Source organism: Diceros bicornis, chromosome 22 (genome assembly GCF_020826845.1).
Source record: "Diceros bicornis minor isolate mBicDic1 chromosome 22, mDicBic1.mat.cur, whole genome shotgun sequence".
NCBI classification, from domain to species: domain Eukaryota; kingdom Metazoa; phylum Chordata; class Mammalia; order Perissodactyla; family Rhinocerotidae; genus Diceros; species Diceros bicornis.
In genome coordinates this window covers 58,680,229-58,701,919 of record NC_080761.1, presented here as the reverse complement: position 1 = coordinate 58,701,919, position 21,691 = coordinate 58,680,229, and the positions used below count along the sequence as shown (strand labels likewise).

At 46.2% G+C, this 21,691-nt stretch overlaps 1 protein-coding gene across 6 annotated transcripts in view; it reads left to right on the top strand.

Moving 5' to 3' along the window:
• Positions 1–21,691, top strand: part of WNK2 (WNK lysine deficient protein kinase 2) — a 119,312-nt gene that overhangs the window by 73,912 nt on the left and 23,709 nt on the right. For 5 of the 6 annotated variants that reach the window (XM_058566084.1, XM_058566082.1, XM_058566080.1 and 2 more), the window contains exons 20-23: positions 8,102–8,925; positions 9,164–9,233; positions 11,200–11,291; positions 11,387–12,078. In XM_058566084.1, coding sequence (XP_058422067.1) covers positions 8,102–8,925; positions 9,164–9,233; positions 11,200–11,291; positions 11,387–12,078 — 1,678 coding nt within the window. The remainder of the gene's footprint in view (positions 1–8,101; positions 8,926–9,163; positions 9,234–11,199; positions 11,292–11,386; positions 12,079–21,691) is intronic. The other variant, XM_058566081.1, reaches the window with a different exon arrangement.

Below are 21,691 nucleotides of genomic sequence, written 5' to 3'. Positions count from 1 at the left end.
TCAAAAGACATAATGTGGCTGAATGGATTTTAAAAAACAAGACAAAACTATATGCTGCCTATGCGACACTCACTTCAAGTTTAATGACACACATATGCTGAAAGTGAAGGGTGGAAAAACATATCCCATGCAAATGGAAACCAGAAGAGAGCAGGGGTAGCTGTACTAATATCAGACAAAAGAGATTTTGTCAAATATGTAAGTCAAAATATCTAACAAGAGACAAAGCAAGTCATTGCATAATGCTAAAGGGGACAATTCATCAAGAGGATATAACAATTGTAAATATATATGCACTCAATATTTGAGCAATGAAATATATTAAGCAGATATTAACAGATTTGCAGGCAGAAATAGACAGCAATGCACTAATAGAAGGGGACTTCAGTACTTCGCTTTCAACAATGGATAGATCATCCAGACAGAAAATCAATAGGGAAATATTGGACTTGAATGACACTTTAGAATAAGTGGACCTAACAGACATATAAAGAACATTCCACCCGAAAGCAGCAGAATACACATTCTTCTCGAGTGCACACGAAACACTTTCCAGGACAGATGATGTGTTAGATCACAAAACAAGTCAACAAATTTAAGAAGATTGAAATCACATCAAATTATCTGTCTGACCACAGTGGTATGAAACTAGAAATCAATAACAGAAGGAAAGCTGGAAAATGTACAAATATTTGAAAATTAAACAACACACTTCTGAAAAACCAATGGGTCAAAGAAGAAATCAAAAGAGAAAGCAAAAAGTATTTTGAGACAAATGAAAATGGAAACACAACATATCAAAACTTATGAGACGCAGCAAAAGCAATTTTAAGAGGAAAGTTTATAGCAATAAAAGCCTACATTAAGAAACAGAAAAAATCTAACACAACCTAACTCACACCTCAAGTAACTAGAAGAAGAACAAACTAAGCCCAAAGTTAGCAGAAGGAAGGAAACAAAAAGATCAGAACAGAAATAAATGACATACAGACCAAAAAAACAAAAAGAAAAGCTCAACAAAACTAAGAGCTAGTTTTTTGAAAAAGTAAACAAAATTGACAAACCTTTAGCTAGACTTAAGAAAAAAAGAGAGGACTCAAATAAATAAAATCAGAATTGAAAGAGGAGACGTTACAGCTGATACCATAGTAATACAAAGAATCATGAGAGACTACTATGAACAATTACATACCAACATACTGGGTAACTTAAAAGAAATGGATAAATTCCTAGAAACATACAACATATCAAGACTGAATTGTGAAGAAATAGAAAATCTGAATGGACCCATAACTAGTAAGCAGATTAAATCAGTAATCAAAAATCTTCCAACGAAGAGGGGCCAGCCCGGTGGCGCAAGCAGTTAAGTGTGCGCACTCCGCTTTGGTGGCCCAGGGTTCACAGGTTCGGATCCCAGGCGTGCACTGACGCACCACTTGTCAAGCCATGCTGTGGCGGCATCCCATATAAAGTAGAGGAAGATGGGCATGGATGTTAGCTCAGGGCCAATCTTCCTCAGGAACAAGAGGAGGATTGGCATCAGATGTTAGCTCAGGGCTGGTCCTCCTCACAAAAAAAAAAAAAAAAAAAATCTTCCAACAAAGAAAAGTCAAGGACCAGATGGCTTCACCAGTGAATTCTACCAAACATTTAAAGAAGAATTAACACTAGTCCTTCTCAAACTCTTCCCAAAAAACTGAAGAAGAGGGAACACTTCCAAATTCATTTTACCAGGCCAGCATTATCCTGATAACAAAACCAGATAAGGACACTACAACAAAAGAAAACTATAAGCTATATCCCTGATGAATATACATGCAAAAATTCTCAACAAAATACTAGCAATCCGAGTCCAACAGCACATTAAAAGAATTATACATCAGGATCACATGGGATTTATTCATGAGATGCAGGGATGGTTCAACATATGCAAATCAATCAATGTGATACACCACATTAACAGAATGAAGGATAAAATCATATGATCATCTCAACAGATGCAGAAAAAGCATCTGACAATTCAACATTTTTACATGATAAAAAGTCTCAACAAGTAAGGTATAAAAGGAATGTACCTTAGTATAATAAAGGCCATATATGACAAGCCACAGCTAACATTATACTCAGTCATGAAAAGCTGAAAGTTTTTTCTCTTAGATGAGGAAAAAGACAAGGGTGCCCAATCTCACCACTTCTATTCAACATTGTCCTGGAAGTGCTAGCCAGAGCAATTAGGCAAGAAAAAGAAATAAAAGGCATCCAAATCACAAAGGAAGAATAAGATTGTCTCTGTTTTCAGATGACATATTCTTATATATAGAAAACCCTAAAGACTCCACCAAAAAACTGTTAGAACTAATAAACAAACTCAGTGAAGTTGTAGGATACAAAATCAATGTGCAAAAATCATTTGCATTTCTGTACACTGACAACAGACTATCTGAAACATAAGTTAAGAAAGCAATCTCATTTACAGTAGCATCAAAAACAATAACATACTTAGGAATAAATTTCACCAGGGAGATTAAAGACCTGTACGGTGAAGACTATGAGACACTGGTGAAAGAGAATGAAATAAATGGACAGATATCCCGTGCTCTTGGTTTGGAAGAATTAATATTGTTAAAATGTCCATACTACTCAAAACCATCTACAGAGTCAATGCAATCTCTGTCAAAATTCCAATGGCATTTTTCATGGAAATAGAAAAAACAATTCTAAAATTTGTATGGAATCACAAAAGACCCCAACGAGCCAAAGCAATCTTGAGAAAGAACAAAGCTGGAGGCATCTCATTTCCTGATTTCAAACTATATTACGAAGCTATAGTAATCAAAAAAGTATGGTACTAGCATAAAAACGACACATAGATCAATGGAACAGAACTGAGAGCCCCCAGATAAACCCATGCATACAGTCAGCTATCTATGGCAGGGGACCCAAGCACACACAGTGCGGAAAGGACAGTCTCTTCAATAAATGGTTCTGGAAAAATGGGATATCCACATGCAGAAAAATGAAACTGGACCCTCTCTCACACCACTCACAAAAATCAACTGAAAATGGATTAAAGACTTAAACATAAGACCTGAAACTGTAAAACTCCTCGATGAAAACATAGGGGAAAGCTCCTCAACATCAGTCTTGGCGATAGTTTCTTGGATATGACACCAAAAGCACAAGAAATAAAACAAAAAAATAAACAAGTGGGACTACAAACTAAAAAGCTTCTGCACAGCAAAGGAAACAGTCAACAAGTTGAAAAGGCAACCTACTGAATGGGAGAAAATATTTGCAAACTGTGTATCTGATAAGGGGTTAATATCCAAAATATGTAAGGAACTCACACAACTCAATAGCAAAAAACCCTAAATATTCCAATTAAAAAATAGGTAGAGGAATTGAATAGACATTTCCAAAGAAGACATGCAAATGACCAACAGGTACATGAAAAGATGGTCAGCATCACAAATCATCAGGAATGATGCATCAGGGAAATGCAAATCCAAACCACAGTGAGATGAGACTTCACACCTGTGAGGATGGCTATAAAGAAAATGTGATATATACAAAGGAATATTATTCAGCCATAAAAGGAAGGAAATCCTACCATTTTTGACAACATGGATGAACATGGAGGGCATTATGCTCAGTGAAATAAGCCAGACAGAGGAAGACAAATACTGTATGATCTCACTCACTTATATGCGGAATCTGAAGGAAAAAAAGAAAAACGTTGGTCACACAGAACCAGAGAGTGGAATGGTGGTTGCCAGAGCTGTAGATTAAAGGAGGATCTTGTGATCATTTCAATAGATTGAGAAAAGCATTTGGTAAAGTTCAACATCCATTAATGACTTTAAATAATAGGAACATAGGTATAAAAGTCAATTTGTTTAATCTTTCGAAGGATATCCATTTAGGAACCAACAGCAACTATCCTCAATGGTGATATGTTGAATGTTTTCCCTAAGAATACCCGTTTCCCCACTTGTCTTCCGTATCCTCCTGGGGGTCCTGGATGGTGCATGTGGACAGTGCATCTTAGTACATAAGATGTGAAGAAGGAGGGGAAGGAGAGAGGCAGGGGGAGAGGGAGAAGACAAGGAGAAGGGAGAAAGAAGAAGTGGAAAGAGAAAGAAAGCGGTAGGACTGAGGAGCCCGGGCCCCGCCCCGGGCAGTGAGGTCTGTTTCTGTGATGGCGCCAGCAGATCCTCAATCACACCACCCAGGTGAGTCCATTCTGCAGCCAGGCTTGAGAGCCAATGTCCAGTGCGCTTTCTGTACGTGTTCAAGGAGATGTCACGGTGGCACGGCAGCTTTACTTTTCATTTGAAGAAAACTCCATTCATCTCAAAACAAGATTTCCCAAAGCAAATTTTTGCTTGTTTGAGTTGGTGCCAGCTTAAGGCAGTCTTCCTTCTGTTATCTGTTCCAATATCAACCACTCTGTAAGTGGAAATAAATACATAACTCGTGCCACGTAGGAGACGCTCGAGCTGGGTGATGATTCTGATTCTCAGTGTAATTCCATGTTGATGCTGCATGAAAAGTGATGTTCCTTTTAACATTACTACTTTTTATTAAAAATTTGGACAGAATAAGATAACCATCTTTTACTAAGAAGCTCTTGCTATAAAATTATTGTATTGGGACAAATTATAATTCTTTCCAAGAAACATGTTTGTTAAAACTTTTCCCATTTTTTGGTGGAAATTATTGTGGTTTTTTGGTAATAATATAATTTTTTTATCTCTATTTAATGACATTTAAATAATTATTGTTTTAAAAAGCTATAAGGATTCGAAAGGAAGAAATATGCTATCACTATTTGTTGACAAGTGACTATATACATAGAAATGTAAATTTACATATGATAAATTATTAGAATTAATAAGTGAGTTTAGTGAGGTAAATAGATACAAAATCCAGTTATCTTTCTATATCAGCAATAGTTAGAAAATGAGAAATTTTGAAAAATTCCATTTATATTAACATAATAATATGAAACATCAACTAGAGATGAATCTAACAAAAAATATGTAAGTCCTCTATACCCAGAACCATACAACACTGAGAGAAATTTAAAAAGAAGTGAGTGGAGAGATATTTACCCTGTTGGTGGATCAGAAGATTTGGTATTATAACCCGTTAGTTCTCCCCAGATGGATCCATAGATTCAGTGTGATCCCAGTTAAAATTCTAACAATATTTTAATGGGCATCGACCAGCTAATTGTACAATATTTGTGGAAATGCAAAGACCAGGAAAAACCAAGACCCTCTAGGGGCCGGATGCTGTTCTGCCGAGTGTCGTGACTAACGTTGGAAACGTGACCCTGGAACGAGCGTAAATGGAACAGTGCAGTGAAAGAGCCGGAAGCAGGCCCGAGCCTCAACTGACAAGAAAGGTCGGACTGCAGAGTGGTGGGGACAGCAGGGCCTTTTAAAAAAAAGAGTTGGGACAATAGGCTGTCCACATGGGGAAAAAGTGACCTTGCTTCTAACCTCGTACTGTAAACAGAGCTCCTTACAAGGGGATTGTGAGTCTCGATGTCCAAGTGATGAGAACATCTTCATGACCCCGGTGCAGAGCAGACACAGTGAAGTTCACAAAAAACACGGAAGGAAAGCCTGGCTAAGATTTGGCTAAATTTGACTGCATTAAAGTTAAGAACTATTATTCATCAAAGACACCACTGATCAAACAGGCAGATCACAGAGTGAGAGAAGATACAGTGCACGCGGTTCTCATGCAGCATACGTGAAGAACTGCTATGGATCAGAAGAAATGAATGCAGCTCACCAGGAAAACAGAGATGTCCTGAAACCAGATCTCCAGATCAACATAAGAAAAGGTGCTTGGTTTAATTAGTTATCAAGGAAATGCAAATGAAAACCCGCAAGGAGCTATCACCTCACACCTGTCAGGATGGCTGTTATCAAAAAAAGGTAAGTGTTGGGGCTGGCCTGGTGGTGCAGTAGTTAAGTTTGCTCGCTCCATTTCGGCGGCCTGGGGTTCTTGGGTTCTGATTCTGGGCGTGGACTGATGCACCTCTTGTCAAGCCGTGCTGTGGTGGCGTCCCATATAAAATGAGGAAGATGGGCACGGATGTTAGCCCAGGGCCAGTCTTCCTCACACACACACACACAAAAGGTAAGTGTTGGTGAGGATGTGGAGAAAAGGAAACCCTTGTGCACTGCTGGTGGGGATGTAAACTGGTACAGCCTCTGTGGAAAACAGTATGGAGCTTCCTCAAAAAATTAAAAATAGAATCATCATATGACTCAGCAATCCTACTTCTGGGTATTTATCCGAAGGAAACAAAATCACTGTCTTGAAGAGCTATCTGCACCCCCATGTTCACTGCAGCATTATTTACAGTAGCCAAGATATGGAAACAACCTAAGTGTCCATCGATGGATGAGTGGATAAAGAAAATGTATATATACATACAATGGAATATTATTTAAAAAGGAAGGAAATTCTGACACACGCTACAGCATGGGTGAACCTTGAGGGCACTATGCTCAGTGAGATAAGCCAGTCACAGAAGGACAGATACTGCATGATTCCACTTATGTGAGGGACCCACAGTAGTCACACTCACAGAAGCAGAGAGTGAAGGGTGGTTGCTGGGGGCTGGGGGAGGAGAAATGGGTGAGGGGAGGAGATGGGGTGCTGATCAATGGATATCAAGTGTCAGTTATGCAGGCTGAAAAAGTTCTAGAGATCTGCTGTACAACAACGTGCCTATAGTTGACAACACTGCATTGTGCACTTAACATTTTGTTAAGGGAGTAGATCTCGTGTTGAGTCTTCTTACCACAAGAAAACAAATAACAAAATCACATGAAGATCCGATTACCCCCCAAGGATGACTCGGGAGGTAAGAGGCTGGGGAGCGCCCAGAGGCGGCTCTGGGAGGGGTCCAGTTAGCACCCGCTCCTGAAGGCTAGAGCTCCTGGGTGCACACCCGGCAGGTCGCGCGGGCACACCCTCACTTGTGCGCTAGTATTAGCGATGTTCCCAAGTGTCAGCACGCTAGTGCAGACCAGCCACATGACGGCTCGTGAGTCGTGGGAGAGCGGGGGAGCGGACCAGTCCACAGACACGCAGCAAGGGTGCGTCTCCCAGGCACGACGGTGAGGGAAGCAAGACAGGAAAGACAGGCATGGTGTGAGTGCACGGATACAGTATTCAAAATCGGGCACAGCTGGACTCAGCGTCGAGAGCCCGTGCTCCCATGGGGCCGTGTGAGAACCAGTGTTGTGCCGGTCAGGGTCCCTTTGCTGGGGGAGGGGCAGCGCGAGTCGGGCTGGGGGCCTGGTGCTCTCTCCCTCACCTTTCTTTTTGTAAGCTTTTCATTTTTGTTTTATGCATTTTGTTTGTATTTTTAAAAGGACAAAGCTTTGTCTTTTTTTTTTTAAGTAAAGAAAAGTGGGCTCAAAGGCCACGTAAGTTTGGGAAACCTGGCATCCTGCATCCTCCTCTCACCGTTCCCGGTCCCCTGAGCACATGGAGGCTCTGAGAGGTCCGGAGGGGATGCACTGAGCTGGGTGCCCAGGGTTCCTCCCCCAAGGACCCCTTCCAGCCCTGGCGGGACGCTGGTGCTCCAAGCATCTGACCTTACCAAGCGTGGCGTCTGGTTCAGGAGGTTCCTGCTCCCTCTGGGCTGGGGAGTGTGTGTGGCTCACTCCTTAGACCCCAGAGTTTAAAAAGTTGATTTTACAGTGTTGTGGAATGGCCAGTGCCAGGGAGGCCAGAGCCGTGAGCTCCCCTGGTGGACAGGGGCCCGACAGACGGGCAGCGGGTTATGGCTGCTGGTTATGCTGCAGAACAATCAGAAGGAGGGGCGGGTGTGCTGGTTCATCTGAAGAGGCTGCTGGGACAGAGGTCTGAGGTCGGACGCAGATTGGAAGACCCGGGGAGGCGTCTCAGGCAGAGCCCAGCCCACGTGTGCACTTGGCGTCGGAGGAAAGGAGAGAAGACCAGCGTGCGGGTGCTGCCAGCCGACAGAAGGCATCTTTTTGGCCAGGGAAGTGCCAGGTAATTAGGACCAGAGTAGACCGGTACAGAGGTGTTTTCCTATTTCTTCTAGATTCAGTGCCCTCAAAAGACCAGCTGTCCTTGAAGGAAAAACCCGGCTTCCTGGCCGGTCCACAGCGCCTGAGCCAGGCAGGCCCCAGGGAGGCCCCTGGCGGTGCACCGGCCCCCTTGGTGCCATCTTCCCCTCCTGTGACTGCTGTGCCCCAGGACACGGCCGCACCAGCCGCCAGCCCCAAGCCAGAACCAGCAATGGGGTCTGCCGTGCAGGCAGGGGCACCTGGGACCCCTCAGGGGCCGGCCAGCGAGCGCGAGACCCCCCAGCCACTGGCAGAGACTCATGACGCCCAGACTGCCGCACAGCCCCTGGGCGAGGACCGAAGGCCTTGCGCCCCACCTCCAGAGGCCCCCCGCCTCCCCACGGGTCTGGGGGAGCCCATCTCAGCCTGGGAGGCCAGTGCCCACGGGGAGACCCTGCCGGCTACGGCTCCTGGGCCCGGCGTGCCCGGTGGAGCCCCTCAGCCTGCCCTGGGCCAGCCCCTGCCCCTGCTCCCCGCCGCGGTGGGGGCCATCAGCCTGGCCCCCCCACAACTCCCCAGCCCCCCGCTGGGGCCCGCTCCCCCCCCGCAGCCGCCCTCTGCCTTGGAGTCGGATGGGGAGGGTCTGCTGCCCAGGGTGGGCTTCGTGGACAGCACAATCAAGAGCCTGGATGAGAAGCTGCGCACTCTGCTCTACCAGGAGCATGTGCCCACCTCCTCGGCCTCAGCCGGGACCCCAGTGGAGGCCGGTGACCGAGACTTTGCTCTGGAGCCCCCGAGAGGGGACCAGCCCCACACAGAGGCCTCCGGGGAGGACCTAGCCTTGCCTGCCCAGCTTGTGGTGAGTACTGGCCTCACTCAGAGGCGCCGCCTCACCCAGCCTGGGCCGTCCTGGTGTCAGAGACCCATGCCCGACCCACACATCTGGGGTTTGGGGTTTGCGTGTGCAGGGTCGGGACGGCTTGGACAGACCTGTGTGCGTGGAGCACCCAGGCTGGGCCCTGCTCGGAACAGCCTGGGGAGGAGCAGACGTGTCAGCAAGCGAGGCTCACAGCTCTTCCTCTCGGTTTCTTCCTCAGTTGGAAAAGTCAGAAATGGCCCTTGCACGAGGGGCCCCGCGGGAGCAGGCCATGTCCTCACCGATGACAGGTAATGAGCCCTGGGTCACCGGCCCAACCCCCAGCATGCACTAGGTGCCACTAGCCTTCCTTACTCTGGAACATTCTGCATCTCTGCCTTGCCTCCCTGCAGCATCTAGGGTGGGACCAGACATGCAGGAGCTTGTCGGGGTGCCTTAGTTAAAACTCACTGAGTTTTAACACAAACCACGTGGTCATGCCCCAAGGAGAGAGAGTCCTGTGTGGAAATGGGTGAAAGCCCCGTTGACTGGGTGTCCGGGCATGATCAGGGACTGTCTGGCCACCTAGTGCTCCCCACACATTCCGGTGGGCTTCCTCAGCCCCCCTCTCTTTGGAAGATGACAAGATGCTCGTGGTCAGTTGGACAGAGGCCATCCTGCGGTCCTGAAGTGGGATTTCCTCCTGGCTCCCGGGCATTGTGCATCTGCGGGACTCGAGCTGTGACTCGACTCTTTACCTGACTGCACCCCTGTGACCCCTCCTGAGGGAGTGGGTCTGACCTTCCAGGGTGTGGGTTCCTTCTTGGCCTGGAATTTCTTGGGAGATTAGCAAGATGAGAATCCAGCTGAGCCTTGTAACAGGACCCTGGATGTGTGCTAGCGGCAGGCACAGCCCACCAGTTTGCAGAGCGAGGGAGTGGGACGGTGGACTCTGGTGGGACCCCTGGACGCTGCATTCACTCGTAGATGCCACACTTGGGAGGGCTGGGGGCAGCTGGCATGGGTCAGAAGCTGTAGCACATGATGTTTACCTGGGGAAGCCGAGGGTCCTGGGGTGAAGCAGGAGCGTGCTGGGGCGGGAGAAGGCCAGAGGTCACCTGGCCTTCAGGACGCCGCCCTCAGGACACGCACCTGAGTGCGTGTCCCATCTCCTTTGGACGTCTGTGTGTGAGACGTGTCCCACGGGTCCCTTGTGCAGCCACAGTGACTTCAAGTGCTGGAGCCACTGCAGAATCCACTCCTTCCAGAGCGCAGAACTCGGGGGGGATCTCTGAGGAGACAGGCACTGGTTTGGAAAAGATAAACTTTTCTGGCTGTCAGAGCTGTCCAGAAATAGGAATGTGGTTGGTAGTGAGCCCCTTGTCCCTGGAGGCATTCAAACAGGGGTTGGATGATTCCCACCACAGCCATGTGAGGAGGGGTGTCAGGCATTGCCTATGGGTAGGGGTACATGACAGACAGGCCTGGGTCACCCCAGGAATCTGTGGGGTGGGGCAGCCTGGCTAGAGGCTATGTGGGCCCGTCATCCACCACTGCAGCCTGTTGGTCCAGCTTGGGGCTGCCACACAGCCCCACCTGCCCACAGCTTTCTTCCGTGAGCGGGTCTCAGCTCAGGCCAGGGCTCTCACACATCAGCTCCTTCTGCTCTGTCATTCGCTCTTCGGAGCAGCCTGGGAAAGCCGGTCAGAAATATCACGCCGTGTTCCCACTCTGTAGACAGGGAAACTGAGGTGGCCTCAGATGACGTGGACCTTCCCTAGACACTGGAAGAGCAGGGTTAGGAATCAGCCCTATTGTTCTGATCCTTCCGGGACCTCATGAGACCCTTTTATCGTAACATGTCAGGGAGAGACGGAGTGATGCCATCAGGTAATAGAAATGGCAGGTTCGACGGGTGACACCATCAGATGTGTAGAGATGGCAGGTGCGACAAGTGACACCATCAGGTGTGTAGAGATGGCAGGTGCAACAGGTGACAGCATCTGGTGTGTAGGGGCCTGGCTATTCCCGAGGGACCTGAGTGGTGTAGGGCTAACAGCTCCTCCCTTCCCCGGGTTCTAGGACGTCTCCGCGAAGTGGCTGGGTTAGGACGTGATGGGGTATTTAGTGTTCCTAGCTGCTGTGCACACACGACTCCTCCCTGCTGGCTCCCTCTCCTCCCACCGGCTGCCCTCCCCCTGTGATTCAGTGCAGCCTTGGGCCATTCCTGCCTTGTCCTCCGCACCAGCCCCAGTAACAATTCTGACGTTCCTACAGCAGAATCGTCTTTGAGTAACATGCTGGCTCTGCTGGGCTCTGATCGAAGACAGGTGGCCTCAGATTTGCCTGCAGCCCCCAGCGCCCCCCAGGTAAGGAGTTTTCTCTGATGTGAGGCTCTGCCGGTTGGTGGCGTTTGCCCTCTCTGGTGTTCACGTGGAATCTCTTTCTGTCTCTGTTTCTCAAGGATGCCCCCGCTTCTGCCATCCCTGCAAGTCTGGAGCCCAGAGACTGGAGCAGCGGAGTCCCCAGGGAAGCTTCAGCTGAGCCCACACGGAGCTGCCTGGGGACACTGACAGAGGGCGGCCAGGCCAGCCACCCCGAGACGCCTGGTCCTCTGGCCTCGAGGTCCCCGCGGAAGTGGCCAGCACAGCAGGATGGCAGCTCGCCAGCCAAAACTGTGGGTCGGTTCTCTGTGGTCAGCACCCAGGACGAGTGGACCCTGGCCTCCCCCAACAGCCTGCGGTACTCAGCCCCACCGGATGTGTACCTGGACGAGGCCCCCCACAGCCCTGACGTGAAGCTGGCCGTGCGGCGGGCGCAGACGGCCTCCACCATTGAGGTCGGTGTAGGCGAGCCCATGTCCAGTGACTCCGGGGACGAATGCCTGCACCCGAGGCCGCCCGTGCAGGAGCATGCCTCCCTGCCCGGCAGTGGTGGCAGCATGGCCAGTGACTTCGTGAAGAAAGCCACCGCCTTCCTGCAAAGGTCCTCACGGGCTGGCTCCCCAGGCCCCGAGACACCAAGCAGGACTGGCGTGAAGGTCCCCACCATCAGCGTGACCTCCTTCCACTCCCAGTCATCCTACATCAGCAGTGACAACGACTCAGAGATTGAGGACGCTGACATCAGGAAGGAGCTGCAGACTCTGCGAGAGAAGTAGGTCTTGTGGGTCAGAGTGGCAGCCTGCACAGGGCCCGGGCTGCAGTGTTGGGGAGGCACCAGGCAGCTGAAGTCCAGGTGCCACTGTGTCCACTTGGAGCTGCTTGGGCCGAGTGACAGGGTTGAGGCGATGTCCCTGCTGGTGGTCAGCCTGGTCCCTAGTCTCCAGGGGCTGTACCTCCCTCCTCTTGTGGCCGTCTCCTCCTCCTGTGGCCATGCCCTCCTCCTGTAGCCCTCCTCCTGGGGCTGTCCTCTCCTCTTGTGGCTGTCCCTTCCTCCTGGGGCCATGCCCTCCTCCTGTGGCCCTCTTCCTGTGGCCGTCCTCTCCTCCTGTGGCCATCCCCTCCTCCTGTGGCTGTCCCTTCCTCTTGTGGCCCTCTTCCTGTGGCTGTCCTCTCCTCCTGTGGCCGTCCTCTCCTCCTGTGGCCATCCCCTCCTCCTGTGACCGTCCCCTCCTCCTGTAGCCCTCCTCCTGTGGCCGTCCTCTCCTCCTGTGGCCATCCCTTCCTCCTGTAGCCCTCAGCAGGACAGCCCTGGGGTCGCCCAGACACAGGTTTCTTCATACTCACTCTCCCCTAGCAATTGTCCACTGCCCCCGCTGTGGTCGGGGACACCGAGATGCACATGGCACCCTGAAGTCTCCTTCAGGGCGGGAGGCCCAGTGTGGTTACTGAGGTGTGTAGAGGCTGGTGTCCTGGGGAAGGAGTGGCCGTGGGCTGAGAGCTCTTGGAATGGGCCCCCCTAGAATGGCAGAGGTGCATGCCAGTGCTCCCCACGGTTTGCTCCAGGGGCCGTGGGTGTGTGGGGAAGAGTGCTTCCTGTCCCCTGCCCGCCCCTGCCCCCAGGACTGGACCCCACCCTGCGCCCTGACCTCTGGCCCCGCCTACCCTGGCCTAGCCCCACCCTCACCTTTCCCTCAGCCACACTCACCCCTGTCCCCTGCCCTGCCCTTCAAACCACCACCGACTCTCCCGGCCACAGGTGGTCAGGAGTCTCAGACTTGCTGGATGCTTATAGCCCCCTCCCCCTGGTGCCCTGCGACAGCTGAGGGCTGGGCACAGTGGCCATTGAGGTGCACGCATCCAGGAAAGGGGTGTCCAAGGGGGCATGAGCTGGGCCCTTCAAGGGCGGGGGGGGCTCGCTGTGCACTCTCAAAGGGGGTCATCCTGGGAGCCTGAAGTCAGCAGGAGCAAAGGGTAATGGGGGGGAGCCCAGACGCAGCCGCCCTCTGCTGTGAGGGGAGCTGTGGGGCGCAGGAGGGTCTGGGTGCAAGAAAATCAGGGAGGAACTGCTGTGAGCTCTGAGGGGGCGGGGCCTGGAGGTGCGGGGGGGGCCTGGAGATGAAGGGGGGCCTGGAGGTACAGGGGGGGCCTGGAGGTGCAGGGGGGGCCTGAAGGTGAAGGGGGGCACCTGGAGATGAAGGGGGGGCCTGGAGGTGCAGGGGACCCTGGAGGTGCAGGGGACCCTGGAGGTGCAGGGGGGGAGCCTGGAGATGAAGGGGGGGCCTGGAGGTGCAGGGGGGCCTTGAAGTGCAGGGGGGCCTGGAGGTGAAGGGGGGGCCTGGAGCTGCAGGGGTGGCCTGGAGGTGAATTGGGGGGCCTGGAGGTGAATGGGGGCCTGGAGGTGAAGGGGGGGCCTGGAGGTGAAGGGGGGGCCTGGAGGTGAATGGGGGGGCCTGGAGGTGAATGGGGGCCTGGAGGTGAAGGGGGGGGCCTGGAGGTGAAGTGGGGCCTGGAGGTGAAAGGGCGGCCTGGAGGTGAAGGGAGGGGCCTAGAGATGGGGGCAAGGGAAGGGGAAAGGAAAGTGGGAGAAGCACCTCACAGAAAAGGGCTCCGGGAGCCCAAGAAAGAGGGAAATCAAGGATAAGGAGCCCAGGCTTTGTCACCTGGTGGGAGGGCCGTGCATCCCAGTGGAAAGGGTGACCGTTTAGAAGGGGGCAGGAGATTTTGGACCTGAGTTGAGAGGATTTGGTGCCATCTGATGGGATGTAGGCTTCCTTGCGGCAGACCCACTGGGTGCCGTGTGGGGAGGCAGGTGCCCGGTCAGCCAGCATTGCGGTTCTTAGAGCCCCGGGAGCCCCAGGCTTTGAGACGCCTGCTCCAGCTCCTGAAGCAGGGTGGAGGGAAGGCTGGGCTTCAGGGCAGGAGTCTCCGAGTGTGGTCTCCCCCAAGTCCTCCTGAATCAAACGCTCCCCCACCGACCCAGCATCCCTTCCCGCTCTGCCAGCTTTCACCTTGAAATGGCACATCTTGTTAGAAGCTAATCTGAGGCAACAGCAGTTTGCTGGTGTCAACTGAAAAAGTAAATCAGCCAATTGTTTTATGCACAGAGTGAGTTTATTCGGGAATATTCAAAGAATTGCAGTTCGGGCTGTGCATATCATGATGGACCATAGGCGAATCCAGCAAGCAAAAGAGAGGAATGCTTTTATATAGAGAAAAAGGAGGAGGTTGGGAGGGATTGTTTTGAACGAAAGTCCATTGGAGGAAAGCGAGAATTCAGGGTGATGACAGGTTCTCATTGGCTGAGTTGCTGGAGTGGTGGATTTCCTCCAGGAGCAGCAATGCACCTCTTTCCTGTTGGGGCCTGTAGTTGACCATTCTTTCCTGCTCAGGCTTCTTCTTGTTGGAGTGTGTAATTGACCATCTTCCTGTAATGGACCTCCAGTGGTACTGTGCGGGAGCGCCCCCTTCTGGCCTCCTGACTCCATTTTATATGAGGTTTCCCCTGGTTAATTTTCACATTTTTCCCTTTTGATCAAGATCTTTCTCCAAAAGCATCGGTGATCAGCAGTCAGGTTCTCTCACATAGTGGTCTTGTCCCTCAGGGCCGGGAAGGACCTTTCCTGGTTGTTGTGTCCCACGGTGGAAGGAAAGTGCACAGCAGTTGCAAACCGTTTAGGCCACATTTGAGTGACAAGGAGGGTTAGGAGGGAGAACTTCAGGCACTTCCCATCTAAAGTTTGTATTTCTCCAAGATTGCAGGAGTTGGAGATCATCTCAGAGTGCTGAGCCAGCATCACCTTATTGGGTACATCATTTTCACAAAATGTTTGACAGGCAACAAAATACAAAACTTAAAATAATTATACAAAACAGAATTAAAAGTAACATGACAATTCCAAATTGTATGATGGTTCTAAAGTAGGAGCTCAAACCTGAAGGTAGTCAGCTAAATGGAGTGGACCTATGAGAGGCTTCTTCGTTATGAAGAGAAAATAGAATGGGAAATACAGTAAGAGCACGCTAAAACTGAAAGAATTAACTGAGTGCATTGTGAAGACACAGCACAGGAATAAACATGAAACAATAGCTGATGAACTGTTTGCAAAAATAGCAGAAACTCCAAAGATGTATTAAAACAGTATTGATATCTGAAAAGAACTATTTGAGAACCAAATGTGTTATTGATAATACAGTGTGTAGGGTTGCAAATTTAGAGACCATGAATTTGAGTAAGAGTCAGTTAATAGTCCAGATGAAAGAAAGACTTCTGTGAATTCTGAACCTTCTGACACTTTAGAAAAAGCAAGTGAAAAGATTAATTTGTATGGGATCATGACGAGGCTGTTTCCGAAAGGCCATAATCAAAAGAAGAGGTTTCCCCCTCTTGCAAGGGTTTGGGGAAAGCAGACAAGGGCATTGTCTTTCCATGAAAGAGAGAGAGAAGAAGCAGCAGTGGGAAGAGGGTGTACCGGCCTGGTCCAGTCGTCTTGGGAAAACTGCCTGCCTCAGATGTTGGCTGCTTCTCTTCCGAGTCATTTTGATTTGGAGATCCCCAGTGCTTATACAGCACTGCATGTCAGGTGGAGCCTTCCTCAGCTGTGAGGTGTGTACCCAAGGCTCGAGTCCCTGAAGTTTGGCTGCCATCTGGATAGCCAGGAGGACCTGGGATAGTCCCTTCCAAGAAGATTTCAAGAGCAGTGAGAAAATTGGAGGTGTTAGTTTGGAGAATGATAGCCAGGCATTTAAGGAAACTAGAAGAATTTAGGATCCAGTCCACCTTACAAGTATACGACAAGACGTTAAAGACAAATAATAGGACTAGAATTTAATATCTACGAAGATGCAAGCATAATTTCTCTCCCCCAATTACCCCCATTTTTATCAAAGATAATCATAGTAAATATCTGAGTCTCTCTCAAATATGACATTCCAGTCAAAGCCCTGGTGATATAGCCAATATTTCCAGTTGTGTTCTAAGGAGAATAGATTCTCATTGGATTTATGCAAATACACATATTGTCATGAAAAGAATACCTAAGAGTTTCCAAATTCTGGAGGGATCAGGTAGGGAGAAGAAGATAAAGATACATTTGTTGTAAAGATAAATTTTCTCAAAGGAGAGGAGAAAGGGGGTCCTTTAAATCTAGTTCAGTGTGATCTTAAAGTTATCAAATACTTCTCTACAGTATTTGACAACATCTTCTCCATGACTTTCCCTGAAGATAAAACATATTTGCAGAAGCATCAGAGTAATACAGTAACTGTCTGTAAGTGACAGACTTAAAAACAGCAAGGGATAAAGATCTGATGAAAGCTCATTATAACATAATTGACAAGTGAATTTGATCATTTCTGTAACATATATCTTAAAATTATGGCTGATAACATTATACCAGGACATATCAGAATTTTAGGAATTTTTATACAATTTCTAGAACATTTATTTTAATAACATTCACCTATACAATATAACCTAAGAAGTTTATCATCATTTACCTGACAATGCTTCTCATGTAATTTGACACACCAAATAAGCCTAATTAGTTTAACATCTCCCTTTTCATAAGAAGAGAGAACAAATCCTTTGAGAAGTCCCAGGGTCTCTCTGGAAATTACTAATGTTACTTTCAGGTCAAAAAGACTTTAATTTAGAATTTGATTTTTGGAAAGTTTGTCAAAAATATCAAAAGGTTTTGGACATTTGACAAAATAGGATCACAGAAAATTATGAAGCAATACTTAATTATTTGTTTAACCAAAGTCACAGATTTCAAAGACAAATTTCAAAGTGACAGATTTCAAAGAAAGTTGCCTAGCTGCAAAAACCTTCTTAGTAGAAAAGACTCAGCTTTTAACATAAAGCACAGGAAATAGTTCTGATAAAAAACAAAAAGGTAAGGAAAAACCTTTCACAAGCTCTTATCAAGAGCAGACCAATAGCGTAAGTAAACTTTGTCCTTTTTACAGATGAAAGAAAATTGTTTCAGTTTTACATCAGTACACTATTGATATTAAAGCTTATTTTAAAACTTTTATAGCAATTTTATTTAATGTCATCTGGCTTAATCACATATAAAATTTCTTTCCAAAGATTCCTGTTTCACAAACCTTCTACAACTTTTGGTTTACCTTTAGATTTTGTCCTTTCTTATTCTGGCAACCATTTTACTTTAGGACAAAATTGCTTTCTCTCTCTTTTTTTCAATTATTTTATTGAGGTCATAATGGTTTATAACATTGTGTAATTTCAGATATTTATTATTATTTATCAGTATCTGTATACATTGCATCATACTCATCACCAATACTCTAATTTTTATCCATCACCATACATATGTGCCCCTTTACTGCTTTCACCCACCCCCAGCCCCATTCCCCTCTGGTAACCACTAATCTGTTTTCATTATCCATGTGTTTGTTTATCTTCCACTTATGAGTGAAATCATGCGTGTGTTTGTCTTTCTCTGTCTTCTTTATTTCGCTTAACATAATACCATCAAGGTCCATCCATGTTGTTGCAAATAGGACAATTTTGTATTTTTTTATGGCTGAGTAATATTCCATTGTATATGTATACCACATCTTCTTTATCCATTCATCAGTAGATGGGCGCTTGAGTTGCTTTCACATCTTGGCTATTGTGAATAATACTGAACATAGGGGTAGCATAAGTCTCTTTGAATTGTTGATTTCAAGTTCTTTGGATAAATACCCAGTAGTGGGATAGCTGGGCCATATGGTATTTCTATTTTTAATTTTTTGAGAAATCTCCATACTGTTTTCCATAGTGACTACACCAGTTTGCATTCCCACCAGCAGTGTATGAGGGTTCCCCTTTCTCCACATCCTCTCCAACGTTGGTTATTTTTTGTTTTGGTAATTTTAGACATTCTGATAGGTGTAAGATGATATCTTATTGTAGTTTTGGTTTGCTTTTCCCTAATAATTAGTGATGTTGAACATCTTTGCATGTGCCTGTTGGCCATCTGTATATCTTCTTTGGGGAAATGCCTGTTCATATCCTCTGCCCATTTTTTGATCAGGTTGTTTGTTTTTTTGTTGTTGAGTTGTATGAGTTCTTTATATATTTTGCGAATTAACCCCTTGTCGGATATATGATTTGCAAATATTTTCTCCCAGCTGGTGGGTTGTCTTTTCATTTTGTTCCTGGTTTCCTTTGCCTTGCAGAAGCCCTTTAGTCCAGTGCAGTCCTATTTGTTTATTTTTTCTTTTGTTTCCCTTGCTTGAGTAGACATGGTATTCGAAAAGATGGTGCTGAAACTGATTCCAAAGAGTGTACTGCCTATATTTTCTTCAAGGAGTTTTATGGCGTCATGTCTTACCTTCCATTTTGAGTTAATTTTTGTGTATGGTGTAAGATATTTGTCTATTTTCATTCTTTTGCATGTGGCTTTCCAGTTTTCCCAGCACCATGTATTGAAGAGATTTTCCTTTCTGCATTGTATGTTCTTGGCTCCTTTGTTGAAGATTAGCTGTCCGTAGATGTGTGGTTTTATCTCTGGGCCTTCAGTTCTGTTCTGTTGATCCATGTGTCTGTTTTTCTGCTAGTACCATGCTGTTTTGATTGCTATAGCTTTGTATTATATTTTGAAGTCAGGGATTGTGATGCCTCCAGCTTTGTTCTTTCTTCTCAGGATTGCTTTACCTATTTGGGGTCTTTTGTTGTTCCATATAAATTTTAGGATTCTTTGTTGTATTTCCATGAAGAATGTCATTGGGATTCTGATTGGGGTTGCATTGAATCTGTAGATTGCTTTAGGTAATATGGACATTTTAACTATGTTTATTCTTCCAATCCATGAGCATGGAATATCATCCATTTCTTTATATCACTTTCTGTTTCTTTCAATAATGGCTTATAGTTTTCAGTGTATAGGTCTTTCAGCTCCTTGGTTAAATTTATTCCTAGATATTTTATTCTTTTTGTTGCAATTGTAAATGGGATTGTATTCTTGAGTTCTCTTTCTGCTAGTTCGTTATGAGTGTATAGAAATGCAACTGATTTTTGTAAGTTGATTTTGTACCCTGCAACTTTGCTGTAGTTGTTGATTATTTCTAATAGTTTTCCAGTGGATTCTTTCTTTAGGGTTTTCTATATATAGGATCATGTCATCCACAAACAGTAGGAGTTTCACTTCTTCCTTTCCAATTTGAATACCTTTTATTTCTTTTTCTTGCCTAATTGCTGTGGCCAAAACCTCCAGTACTGTGTTGAATAGGAGTGGTGAGAGAGGGCCCCCTTGTCTTGTTTCTTTTCTCACAGGGATGGCTTTCAGATTTTCACTATTGAGTATGATGTTGGCTGTGGGTTTGTCATATATGGCCTTTATTATGTTGAGGTACTTTCCCTCTATACCGATTTTATTGAAAGTTTTTATCATAAATGGATGTTGGATCTTGAAATGCCTTCTCTGCATCTATTGAGATGATCATGTGATGTTTATTCCTCGTTTTGTTAATGAGGTGTACCACATTGATTGATTTGCAGATGTTGAACTTGTGTTGCCTTGTGTCCCTGGTATAAATCCCACTTGATCATGGTGTATGATCCTTTTAATGTATTGCTGTATTCGGTTTGCCAATATTTTGTTGAGGATTTTTGCATCTACATTCATCAGTGGTATTGGCTGGTAATTTTCTTTCTTTGTGTTGTCCTTGTCTGGTTTTGGGATCAGGGTGATGTTGGCCTCATAGAATGAGTTAGGAATAGGGCCGGCCTCGTGGCTTGGTGGTTAAGTGCGCGCGCTCCGATGCTGGTGGCCCGGGTTCGGATCCCGGGTGCGCACCGAGGCACCACTTCTCCGTCCATCCTGAGGCCGAGTCCCACATACAGCTACTAGAAGGATGTGCAGCTATGACATACAACTATCTACTGGGGCTTTGGGGGGAAAAAATAAATAAATAAAATCTTTAAAAAAAAAAAAAAGAATGAGTTAGGAAGCATTCCATCTTCTTCAGTTTTTTTTGGGATAGTTTGAGAAGGATAGGTAGTAAATCTTTGAATGTTTGGTAGAATTCTACAGAGAAGCCATCTGGCCCTGGACTTTTGTTTTTTGGGAGGTTTTTGATTACTGTTTCAATCTCTTTACTTGTGACTATTCAGATTTTGTATTTCTTCTTGATTCAGTTTTGGGAGATTGTATGAGTCTAAGAATTTATCCATTTCTCCTAGGTTATCCAATTTGTTGGCATATAGTTTTTCATAGTATTCTTTTATAATCCATTATATTTCTGTGGTATCTGTTGTAATTTCTCTTCTTTCATTTCTAATTTTATTTATTTGAGCCTTCTCTCTTTTTTTCTTAGTGAGTCTGGCTAAGGGTTTGTCAATTTTGTTTACCTTCTCAAAGAACCAGCTCTTAGTATCATTGATCCTTTCTACTGTTTCTTTGGTCTCTATTTCATTTATTTCTGCTCTAATTTTTGTTATTTTCCTCCTTCCTGACTTTGGGCTTTGTTTATTCTTCTTTTTCTAGTTCTGTTAGGTGTAGTTTAAGATTACTTATTTGAGATTTTTCTTGTTTGTTAAGGTGGGCCTGTATTGCTATGAATTTCCCTCCTAGAACTGCTTTTGCTGCATCCCATAAGAATTGGTATGATCTATTTTCATTTTAATTTGTCTCCAGATTTTTTTTATTTCTCCTTTGATTTCTTCATTGATCCATTTGTTGATGAGTAGTATGTTATTTAGTCTCCACATATTTGTGACTTTCCCAGCTGTTTTTTCTAGTTGATTTCTCATTTCATAGCATTGTGGTTAGAAAAGATGCTTGATATGATTTCAATCTTCTTAAATTTATTGAGGCTTGCCTTGTTTCCCAACATATGGTCTGTCTTTGAGAATGTTCCATGTGCACTTGAGAAGAATATGTACTCTGCTGTTTTTGGATGCAATGTTCTATATATATCTATTAAGTCCATCTGATCTACTGTTTCATTTAAGTCCACTATTTCCTTGTTGACTTTCTGTCTGGCTGATCTATCAATTGATGTAAGTGGGGTGTTGAGTCCCCTACTCTTATTATGTTGCTGTTAATTTCTCCCTTTAAGTCTGTTAATAGTTGCTTTATATACTTTGGTACTCCTGTTTTAGGTGCATACATATTCATAAGTGTTATGTTCTCTTGGTGGAATGTCCCTTTTATCATTATATACTGCTCCTGTTTATCTCTTACTGCCTTTTTTATCTTGAAGTCTGCTTTGTCTGATATAAGTATGGCAACGCCTGCTTTCTTTTGCTTACCATTTGCTTGGAGTATCATCTTCCATTCCTTCACTCTGAGCCTGTGTTTAGAGCTGAGATGTGTTTCCTGGAGACAGCATATTTTTGGGTCGTTTTGTGTGTGGGGTTTTTTGTTTTTTGG